The sequence below is a fragment of the Rhamphochromis longiceps genome, linkage group LG23 (genome assembly GCF_057381845.1).
Source record: "Rhamphochromis longiceps isolate RC_006_pf linkage group LG23, R_longiceps_female_GT1.1, whole genome shotgun sequence".
Lineage (NCBI taxonomy): Eukaryota > Metazoa > Chordata > Actinopteri > Cichliformes > Cichlidae > Rhamphochromis > Rhamphochromis longiceps.
The window spans coordinates 32468740-32481120 of record NC_140578.1 but is presented as its reverse complement, the minus strand read 5'-3'; the positions used below and the strand labels follow the sequence as shown (position 1 = coordinate 32481120).

Below are 12381 nucleotides of genomic sequence, written 5' to 3'. Positions count from 1 at the left end.
CTGTTTGACAGGATGAACTGCGGTTGTTTGACCTTAACACTGAAGGACCAGCTGGCATCACGCTTGACTGGCACCTTTCCTTCATGAGCAAACGGTCGGCTCATCTATTCAGTCAACAGGCCCCGTGTGTAATGGGTGTGTCTAATAGGTTTAGAGTAATAGGTGGAACTGTTACTCTAAGAGTGGGAAAAAAGACCCACCTATGCAGCTCTTCTTTCAATATATAAGGCTGCAAAGTGAGAGAGGGTGGTTAGATGCAGACACCAGCAATAAGCAGTGGAACTAACAGCGGGTGTTTGGAAAGAAAGAAGAAAAGGTGAGTTGTATCTTGTTGCAGTGGAGAAGGTATTTTACTTTTAGCCGTCAAGTTCTTTTTTCTTGGTTTTTTTTTCTGGGTGGGGGAAATGTTTCTTTGTTTGGTTGAATGTTTTATTTCTTTTTTGTGTGTGTTGTCCCCTGTTACAGGTCACCACCATGAAAAGCATTCACTCCCTGGCTGGCATCCTCCTGGTCCTCGGCTTTGTCCAGAGCAGTTGGCAGGTTCCTCTGCATGATGCTGATGACAGCTTAAGGTACAACGAAACGCTTCTTTAAGATAAAGCTGTTTTTAGCACCCTTGTGTTACTCTTGTGACTAAACCACAAGAACAATTCCATTCAATTTGATCTATATAGCACAGATTCACAACAATAGTTATACTGTAAGGTAAAGACCCTACAGTGATTAAACAGTAGGGGTGTATAAAAAACAGAGAGGGAAAAGAAATGCTTAGTGCATTATGGGAAGCTCCCCAGTATCCTGAGCCTATTGAAACATAATTCAGAGCTAGGTCAACTATAAAATACGTCAAAAAGAAATTAAAAGATATTTTAGAAGATATTTTCCGTATGAGAAAAAGTCTCTCCAACTGAATTAAAAAACAAGAAAAAGCTTTAAAGATTATGCTGAAATGCAATTAAAAACTGTTTTTATTGTAGTGTAAATTCCTACATGACCTGATACTGACTCATAGAACCTATGGTTGATTAACTTTTTAGTGTGACCCTGAAACAAGTGATACATAATGTAGGATTAAAGGGAAGGACAAAGGATACATGTACTATATATGACAATGCTAAGTTTAAGAACAAAGTGCTTCCTTTCGGTTCCCCTTTCTTTTACTTCTCTTTTTTATACTCCTAGTGTTCCTAGAGATTTATATAGATATGTAGAAATATGATATGCTATGGAAAACACTTCAGTGGTACCTACTTTGCTCTCCCTTGCAGTTTTGAATCAGACTACACATTAAATGATGAGCCTGTGGAGTTGTCGAGCATGAAGAGACATTCAGAGGGAACTTTCTCAAATGACTACAGTAAATATCTGGAGGACAGGAAAGCACAGGACTTTGTTCGGTGGCTGATGAACAACAAGAGGAGCGGGTCAGTGTGAAAACAGTGTGAAATTTGTGATAAAAGACACTAGAACTGATCTTTTAAAGTAGCCAAGGATACTAGCAGAGTAGTGTTCAATTGTACAAGTGAAACACGTAATACAACATAGTGCTTAAAGTAGCAGCAGTAAAGGAGTATGCAAGAAAAGCAGCCTAACATCTCATGTATTTATATGCATTTTGGCTCTCAAACTAGGGGCCTGGCCCTTCTAAAGCCTCTGCAGATATATCAGAGGGGTCATAAGAATAATAATAAAAAGAAGTATTTCTCTATTTGCCTGTCCATTGGCCTTAAACAGGTTATTTCCAAAGCATCTGACACATGTGCCCAGCAAGCCACACATTTTGTGAGGAATTCAGAGCCAGTCTTTAGTGAGTTGATCTTTTATACTTGTAAATGTAAAATCTTACATTTAAAAGCACTAGAGTGTAAATATAAGGTACCTCAAATAAGAAAGCGCCTTTATAATTGACTCATATGTTCCATTAGTATAAAAAAGACATATCAAGTGGTCCGTGTCTGTGTTTTTTAGTGCTGGCGAGAAGCGACATGCAGATGGCACCTTCACCAGTGATGTAAGCTCCTTCCTCAAAGACCAGGCAATCAAAGACTTTGTTGCCAACCTCAAGTCTGGACAAGTCCGAAGAGAGTAGGCCGCCCTTCTTTTCTTCACGTGTATCTCCTCCTACAATACCCAAACCTTCTAAAATGGCCTGCTTGTGTCTGATTCCACCATGATGGGGAGAGCAGAACAGAGAACTCGAGCTAATCAGCTGATTCTTCTTGCTTCTTCAACCTTTTTCCCCCTTTCCACTGCTTTTTTCCCTTAGTGTTTCTTGTGATTGTGCCAAAATAAATCACTTGAACTTTTCCACTGTGTTGATCATATCTTACTCACACTGTGCAATGAGACATGAACCATGCAAAGAGACAATGAAGCAGTTAGGAAATGATTACACCAGAACAATCTTTTCACTTATGATGAAAATAATCATATGAAAAACTGATGATTTCTCCAGTGCAGATCAAATTTTACAGCTAAATTGTCAGGTTTCCGTACTGTGGGGTTACTGACCATTAGGGGGCAGTGTTTACATTGTGTGCCTGTGTACATACTCAGATCTGAAATGGAAAGATGGGGTGAAACATTCAGCAAGAGGCACGTAGATGGAAGCTTCACCAGCGATGTGAACAAGGTACTGGATTCCATGGCCGCCAAGGAATATTTACTCTGGGTCATGACCTCCAAGCCTTCAGGGGAAAGGTAACATCAAATCATCATGGCTGATTTGGCAAATGCTAGAGGTTAAAGGTCTTTTTTATTGACTGAGCATTGCCGTGATTGTAATTTTCTTTCTTTTCAGTAAGAAAAGACAAGCAGATGAATGAGAGTCTGCTCCATGTCGCTCCCTGCATGCTGTAAACAAAGCCATACACAGGAGGAATTGAAAGCCATTCTGCTTTGCATGATGTATTGTCAAAACTATATTTAAGTTTTTCTTTTTTACTTTTTGTGAATGTAAGGCAAAGACACAAAACATATAAAATACTCTTCCGTATAATTTACATTACACAAAAGAAGAAATTCAATTTTACAATTTACAATTTTAAATTATTTTCTATATTTTTAACACGAACACAAAAACGCTCAATCTCAGGTAGACCTATGGAAAGCACATCTAGCTTATGATTGTCATTATATTAATATTCTGCTCTGCAAAATAAAGTTTTCAGTCACTGTTTTTTCAGCTTCAGTCCTGTTTTATATTACAAAGATGAACTTCATAGAAATGTATAGATATGTGGTTGAGGAAGGATCTGGATTCTTTATTCATGTAAACATGCACCGGTAAATGCTGCGAAACATTTGTATTTAAAGGTTAATTAAGTAAAATTATATAAAAAATATTCAGACAAAAACACTTTAAAAGTATTTAAGTATTAAAACTAATTATCACCGTATTGTAATTCTTATAATACTGAACTAGAACATAAAATGACACATCTAGAGAGCTTATTTTTTCCAAGGAACAGTCCAACCTGCAAAACCATTTTTAAAAAATGAATAGAAAAACAGTCAGCACAATGAAAAGCATGAAGAAGTGGTTTAATCTGTAATAATGCTTGATTTGTGTGAGCTCGTAAAAGCTGTACATTTTACACCCACTTCAAAATCTTAATATGTGAAGAAAATATAAGGATAATCGTGTCTGTGAAAACTGTTGGAATTAAAAGAAAACAGTAGCTCAAATATCAAAACACAATGTAACAATGCAGAACATCCCCAAACCCAGCCTCAGAACTGGGTTTGGGGACCACACCCGGTGCTACTCTGGTCAATTAAAACAGGATACAAAGGCTAAATTTCACATGGGCTCGCCAAAATTGGACAACAAAGACTGGAAAAAACATTGACTGGTCTGATAAATCTTGATTGATCTGCTCTAACGTTTGGATGGTAGTGTCAGAATTAGACATAAACATGAAAGTATGGATCCATAGTGCCTTTGCCACTTTGTGTCCCTTGGTACAAATTTAGGATCACTCAACTGCCAGAGCAAACCTGAGTACTGTGTTCATCTTTTTATGGCCACAATGTAGTCATCTTCTTATGGCTGCTTCCACCATCTACTGTGTCAATATGGACCAAACACCCTGAGGAATCTTTTCAATCACAAGGAATTAGGGCAGTTCTGAAGGTAAGACGGAGTGTAACACTGTTCCAGCAAGGTGTAAACGACTGAAGTGACTGGTAAGTGGATTGCTCATATTATGGGGTGCTTGCTTAGCTAACAGCTTAATAATCAAATTCCAAAGAATGTTTTTGTCTTCACCATTATTAATGTGTTAAGACAGATTTTTGACTGTTCTTTCACAGACTTAATACCTTTACCACTTCTGTTACCATGAATTTATTATTTATTTATCACACATGTCATGCAAGCAATAGGTAGTAATCTATTGGTAGCGCAGGGTTGTCTTTACTGTATGTCTCCCTTTCGGGCCAAAAACATGGTGCTCCTGAGGTCAAAGACGGGGAAACAGACATAGGACAATACTGTTAACAGATTTAAATGTCCTTGAGTGTGCTGCTTACTCACCTTTAACATCCAAGTGGGCAAGGTGCAGGGGTGCTGAAGCCATTACCAGTTTCAAATTTGTTATCAATTCTCACCGGGTTCTCACTGACTAGCTTTAAGAGTCACCACTATTGCTAAGCATCATATCCAAGCAGCACATCGAAAATCAACATTCATGCAAATTAACTGTGGTCAAATTAGGGGTGGAGCCGAACCCGAATACAGTATTCGGAGGGGCACAAATAACGTGGGTTTTTTTTACGAATACTTATTTCGAACAAATACTTTAAAAAAATATTTGTATTCAGGAAGAAGGGAAAAGTTTATATCAAAAAGCTGAGTTTCCTTATGAGACCACAGTGCATGAGTGGATGAGTGAGTGACATGTGAAAGAGGTGACTGACACGGGCTGCTCAAAACAGCAACAGAGAGGCTCGGCTGAGCGAAAAAAATTTGGCGTTATTTTTCTGCCACTATTCTGAGCGCACGTAAAAAAAAATTGAGCGCACGTAAAAAAAAAAAAAGGCAGGTCAATGTGTTGCATTTTGAGGAGAAATTTATTTTGAGCCAAGAAAAGCTAAATTTGAGTGAACAAAATTCATTGGTGAGTACAAAAATGTATTTCAGTGTTTGCTATTATCCATACACACACACACACACACAATAGGAGCCCCACTTGCTCAGTTTTTGCATTTGTGCTTGTTCGCAATGTGTTGCTTGCGCTCTCAACATTTCTGCCCGTGCGCGCTCAACACCGTTATATTTGTGCTACAAAACCAGCCAATCACAGACTTGGATGCAAAAAAAATCTGATTGGCTTCTTTGGTCTCCAATCAGCTTGAAATGACGAAATGCAATATCCCAGAATCCATTTCGTCCAAAACTCAAATGAGGCAGTGGCAGAGGAACACAGAGTGGCGGAGTTTGAAATATTACTCTTTCTGGGTCACAAAATAAACTTTTAAGATATTTTCATTCGAGAATGGTGCTGTGTAAACTTCAAATATCTGCTCGATTAACAAGACATCACATATTTGCAAAAGGCGTGGCACATCGTTTTCAAACCCTACTCGGGTTAAACATAATATATAAGGCTGGACTGACAAAAAATAGCCGACTACACCACCAGGTATTATAGGAAAAACCATAAAGCCTTTGAACTAAAACAAACACTGTTGTCACAGTGATGTACACTGTCTTGTTGGTATATATGTATGATTTGTATCACCTTCATGTTTCCCTCTCACCACATATCCAAACTGATATCATGACCAGCAGTTTTTACAGCTGTGGCTCCAGCAAACAGCTGATACTAGAAAGTAATATTAAATAAATTCTAACAACAGCTTATCAAGCTTGCTGCTGTTGTTTAGCGCAACATCCGCTGGTTTCCTCTTTCTGTCGCAAAGTGGGTGATAAACAAACAAGAGACACGGGACTTGTGGCAGAAAAGCATATCAGCTGATCATTGATCGGTTTCATGATTGAAGTAGCAACAGGAGAGGGAGGGGGAGAGAATGAGAGAAGAAGAGGCATTTGTGCAGCAAAAACACAGAATAACTCCAGCTTTGTGTCTTTTTTTAAATTCTAGCTAAATTGGTTAATCCACCACCTTTCGTTGTTTATACCGTTACAAAAACAAGCAAACATAAAAATAAAAAAGTATGCCTAATGGCCAATCCAGCTATGCGGTCAGCTGGTGGGTAACAGGCATCTCCGAAAACGTTAGAGCCCTTATGTGATGTCTTGATAAATCAAGCAGATATTTGAAGTTTACACAGCAACATTCTCAAATGAAAATATCTTAAAAGTTTATTTTGTGACCCAGAAAGAGTAATATTTCAAACTCTGCCACTCTGTGTTCCTCTGTCACTGCCTCATTTGAGTTTTGGATGAAATGGATTCTGGGATATTGCATTTTGTCATTTCAAGCAGATTGGAGACCAAAGCAGCCAATCAGATTTTTTTTGCATCCAAGTCTGTGATTGGCTGGTTTTGTGGCACAAATATAACGGTGTACAGAAAGAGTTGAGTGCGCACGGGCAGAAATGTTGAGAGCGCAAGCAACACATTGCGAACAAGCGCAAATGCAAAAACTGAGCAAGTGGGGCTCCTATTGTGTGTGTATGGATAATATATACATTTTTTGCACTCAACAATGAATTTTGTGCAAACTTTTTTTTACGTGCACTCAGAATAGTGGCACAAAAATAACGCCATAAAAAAGGCTAAACTGCATCACTATTATTATTGAATAGATTTTTTTCGTATTTTAACTTGGTTCCGGACACAGTTTATCACTTTCACAGAGATTGGGAGTTTATTCCATTGCGCTGCATTAATGACGTCTGCAGTCGGGTGCTCTCATGTTCGCTCTGTTTACGTAGCTCTGTTAGCTCAGTAATTTAGACAATAGGCTGTTGACAGAGCAACCTTAATGTTAGGTTAAAAAGGTGTGTAGTTGTGTCGAACTGAATGTACTTGTGGGAGTTATATGGTACGCTTAAGTTACTTTGTCTTTTGCAGAGAGCAAAATGTAGGCTATAGGCTAGTTAACCTTAGCATAGCTTCCCATCACCCAACACTTAGAGTCCCAGAGAGCAGCCATTTGGCTTTTCTACCTTTAAAACCCGCCTTCCAGCCAAATGGCTGGTAGGTGTTTAGCTAGGGTTTAGCTTCAGCCAAGTGGAAGCTAAATTGGCTAGTCATTCATATGTAAATTAGGTTGTTACCTGAGAATTCTGGAGGGGAGTGGGGGTGTGTGAATGAGAGGGGGGGGGGCTGCTAAAAGCTGTGAACTTCCTTTTGTGTTCGTCTTGATGCATTCTCAATCATCCAGGGAAATAAATCTCCAAAAGTCACCAACTTGGAGTGGTTAGTTTCCTGAGCCACAAGGAAACTTGGAGTGTTTCAGTTTGCCATCTTAGGGAGAAATCAACACACATGGGTGTATGTCCTTTGTTGCTGAGATTTATTGATAAAAACAGTACAAAAAACCAACCATTTGTACACATATTTACAAATAATAATAAAAAGTGAGTGAGTACATTTCAACATTTTCAGCAATCACTCACAATCCTGGCACTGCCATGGTATCTGTAGTCTGCATTTACCACATGTGTATCTGTAGCAGTGAACACATCGCACAGTGGTATGATTGTGCTTGCATTTGTCCTTGCACGAAAGCGCTTCCAAGACATCATGAAACACCTACGCTTTGATGACAAGTCCACCCGCAGTGATCGAGCAAAGACTGATAAGTTCGCTGCAATTTCCAGTGTGTGGGGATCATTTGTCACCAACTGCATCACATGCTACAACCCTGGTCTACATATCACCGTTGATGAACAGCTTTTCCCATCAAAGACTCGGTGCTGTTTCCTGCAGTATATTGCAAGTAAACCTGACAAGTTTGGGATCAAGTTTTGGGTGGCTTGCGACCTAAAATCCAAGTACATTTGCAATGTCTTCCCATATCTTGGCAAGGACCCCAATTGTCCCACTGGGGAGAGACTTTCTGAAACTGTAGTAATGAGGCTGATGGAACCATTCCTAGACAAGGGCAGAAATGTTACCACGGACAATTTTTTCACATCGCTTTCACTTGCGCAAAAACTTCTTAGACGGAAAACCACCATCCTGTGCACAGTCAACAAGATTCGCAGGGAAATTCCTCAATCCACTAGACAGGCAGATCGCAATGAATTCACCACTCAGGTATGTTGCAGGTCTTTTGTGGTTCTATGTTTATGTGTTTCCTTGTGTGTAAAAGGGCTATGGAAATAACAATTTATCTTATTTCTTAGGTGTTTTCAACCTCTGATGCCACGCTGACGGCGTATGCGGCCAAACGGAAGAAGACAGTCTATATTCTTAGCAGCATGCACAGCGTGGTTCAGACTGATAACACTACCAAAAGGAAGCCAAACACTGTCACCCTTTACAACAAAACAAAGTGTGGCGTGGATGTGATGGACCAGATGCTTCGGGAGTACACTGTCCGCAGAGGAACACGGCGCTGGCCAGTTGCCGTGTTTTACAACATGATCGACATGGCAGCACTGAATGCACATGTGCTGTATCAAGCATGCACCGGGACGAAGGAAAGACGGGTGGACTTCCTGGTGGAGCTTGCAAGAGAGTTGGCTCACTCTCATGTAGCTGGGAAGAAGGCAAGAAAAGAACAGTTGCTTTGGACACAACCCTCCACACCTAGCCCTGGAAAAAGAGCCACGTGTCAGGTCAAACACAAATGCAAGCACAATCATGCCACTGTGCGATGTGTTCACTGCTACAGATACACATGTGGTAAATGCAGACTACAGATACCATGGCAGTGCCAGGATTGTGAGTGATTGCTGAAAATGTTGAAATGTACTCACTCACTTTTTATTATTATTTGTAAATATGTGTACAAATGGTTGGTTTGTTGTACTGTTTTTATCAATAAATCTCAGCAACAAAGGACATACACCCATGTGTGTTGATTTCTCCCTAAGATGGCAAACTGAAACACTCCAAGTTGGTGACTTTTGGAGATTTATTTCCCTGGATGATTGAGAATGCATCAAGACGAACACAAAAGGAAGTTCACAGCTTTTAGCAGCTCCCCCACCCCCTCATTCACACACCCCCACTCCCCTCCAGAATTCTCAGATAACAACCTAATTTACATATGAATGACTAGCCAATTTAGCTTCCACTTGGCTGAAGCTAAACCCTAGCTAAACACCTACCAGCCATTTGGCTGGAAGGTGGGTTTTAAAGGTAGAAAGGTAGAAGGCTGGGCACTGCTGGTGTTTTAACTTGGCTGAAACTCCCCACATGGATTTGGGCAACCAAATAGAAAAGAGTGTTGCTGCTGCTGAGCCATCTCTTGGTCCTCCACCAGCCAAAAAACTCAAGTTCTGTGTGGAAGCATTTTACAGTCAGTGCTGCAGACAAAACCAAAGTGATATGTAATGTGTGCAATGTTCACAATGGTATTTTATTAGTTGTTGGTTTAACCATGGATGAGACAATGGCTGTTATGTTATTTTCTTTTCAATAACGTTACATGTTCATTACTGGATTTATGGAAAAACATCAATTAAAAACATCCATAATTATAATAATGGATATAAATAAAGAATACTTACACTATAACATTAATTCGAAGTGTAATGCAAAAAAATGGATTTTTACGCCTATTTTGAATTTTACTTTACAAATACAAATACTTCCCCCTCAACAAATACAAATACAGATACAAATACCGGCTGCTTTGCACATCTCTAGGTTAAATGCTTGTGCATGTTGAAGGCATTTCCCCTCGTTGTTGTGATCTGTGATTAGGTCATTACTCACAAAAGTAGCCTACTGTATTACCCAATAATCATTACATGTCTAGTACAGTGTTGGTCAACCTTTCGGAGCCACGGCACATATTTCACATTAGAAAAATCACACGGCACAACACCAAGCAAAAATGTCACAAAAAGCATGTTGATAGTTTTTTTCCCACGCACCAGGTATAGTGTAATTGATTCCGTTTGTCCCCAGTATATCTTTTTTGCTTTCTTCTGACCACTACTCGTATAGGGCCTTCATCTGGGTCGGAGTTTTCTCCAGGAACTGACTTTTTCTTTTAAAATATTTATCTATTTTTATCAGGCGCTGCATCATCTCGCAGCATGACTTCTTCTTCGCCTTCTTCTGTTTTACTGGCAGTTGGCAACCCATTTAATTAGCACCCTCTAGTGGAAGAGAATGCAATTGTTCTGCCCGTTACGTCGCTTAGCACTAGAATTACTAAGCCTGCGCAAATTTGCGTAAATTCCCTGAACCTAAGACCTACTAGATTACTGACTTTTTTATTTTCTGGTGCAAGTCCCGAGGTGTTATTCACCCCTGCTGAGATTTTCTCCTCCTGCTTTTGTTGTGCAAACCACCCATTATCTTTGAGGCCTGGCACATTTGCATTTGTTCACTCAGAGTTGCTCAGATCCAAGCCAGGCTAAACCTCTGTGTCACAACTTTCAGAAATGCCTGCCATATCTATACAAAATATCCCACACATTGACTGACCTGCAAATATGAAAGACACACATTTACACCTTCCTTGACTCTCAGCACAGATCTTCCATTGTTCCATTGTCACTGTGTATGTGAGGAAGTGGCATTGCATGACTACAGCACAGTGCTGTGCACAAAAGCAGACCGACCCAGGAGGGAGAATCATTTTCCCGTTCGCATTTCTGAGAACACACATCAGGATGGCCTCCGTATCACTGCCACGCAGGAAGAGCTTCTCCGCGCAACAGGCTTTGGCCTTGCTTCAGGAAATGAACGAAGCAGATTCTGATGGAGGAGAGGTTTCATTTGTCCAGCAAGCCACTGATACCTCCTCAGAAGAATCTGAAAAGGAGATGGAACAAGAACCCAACATGCCTCCACGGAAGAGGCACCGTGGTACTGGAAAGCCGTGTCTGAGCCACATGGCAAAAGACGGCTAGAGGAGGACATTGGAATGCCCAGTGCAGTAGCAAATCGCTCGTGCTTCACTGTGCAAGCTGGACCCACAGAGTCTGCTAAGTTTTTGTCACTGCCATAGTAGATATGATATTTATATAAACCCATTTAGAGTGAGGTTCATGTAAATTTACCATTCTCTATTTGTTTATCTTCCGACAGCGTAAAATTACAAGTGTGCTCCAAAGCTTCCTTTGCCTGTTAGACCTGGGAATGCTGCAGACTATCAGGGAGTGTACGGGTCCATCAAGCCCGCAGAGCAGAGCAGGACTGGAATTTGTCAATTGTTGAAGTGATGGAATTCATTTCCATTCTGTTTGTAAGAGCAATCATGTGTCCCGTTGGTGCCATTCTAGATTGCTGGTCAGAAAGATTTCTGGTGCCAGTAATCAAAGAGACAATGCCCCGAGATAGTTTCATTTCAGTTATGCAACACCTTTGATTTGATGACAAGGACATGCGGGCAGAACGGGTGAAAACAGACAAATTTGCGGCGATCTCCGACATCTGGACATACTACAACAAGAACTGTGATTCACTCCAGGAGAACACATGACACATGATAGATAAACAGCTGTTCCCTACCAAGGTTCGTTGTCCATTCACACAGTATGTCATTAGTTTTACTTCTTTTATACCCTTTCTTGCCAGCCACGCTGTGGAGTACTTGGACGCGTGTGATGGAGCATTGTCCTGCATGAAAATCATGTTTTTCTTGAAGGATGCAGACTTCTTCCTGTACCACTGCTTGAAGAAGGTGTCTTCCAGAAACTGGCAGTAGGACTGGGAGTTGAGCTTGACTCCACCCTCAACCCGAAAAGGCCCCACAAGCTCATCTTTGATGATACCAGCCCAAACCAGTACTCCACCTCCACGTTGCTGGCGTCTGAGTCGGACTGGAGCTCTCTGCCCTTTACCAATCCAGCCACGGGCCCATCCATCTGGCCCATCAAGACTCACTCTCATTTCATCAGTCCATAAAACCTTAGAAAAACCAGTCTTGAGATATTTCTTGGCCCAGTCTTGACGTTTCAGCTTGTGTGTCTTGTTCAGTGGTGGTCGTCTTTCAGCCTTTCTTACCTTGGCCATGTCTCTGAGTATTGCACACCTTGTGCTTTTGGGCACTCCAGTGATGTTGCAGCTCTGAAATATGGCCAAACTGGTGGCAAGTGGCATCTTGGCAGCTGCACGCTTGACTTTTCTCAGTTCATGGGCAGTTATTTTGCGCCTTGGTTTTTCCACACGCTTCTTCCCTGTTGACTATTTTGAATGAAACACTTGATTGTTCAATGATCACGCTTCAGAAGCTTTGAAATTTTGAGACTGCTGCATCCCTCTGCAAGATCTCTCACTAT

At 40.7% G+C, this 12381-nt stretch overlaps 1 protein-coding gene across 1 annotated transcript; it reads left to right on the top strand.

Annotated features, from left to right (window-relative positions):
• Positions 1-230: 230 nt before the first annotated feature.
• On the top strand, positions 231-3148 carry LOC146642390 (glucagon-1-like). The gene is made up of 6 exons (XM_085398922.1): positions 231-316; positions 466-572; positions 1269-1424; positions 1969-2085; positions 2557-2700; positions 2801-3148. The coding sequence occupies exons 2-6, from the start codon at positions 475-477 to the stop codon at positions 2823-2825; spliced, it is 540 nt and encodes a 179-aa protein (XP_085255048.1). The 5' UTR covers positions 231-316; positions 466-474; the 3' UTR covers positions 2826-3148.
• The last annotated feature ends 9233 nt before the right edge of the window (positions 3149-12381 follow it).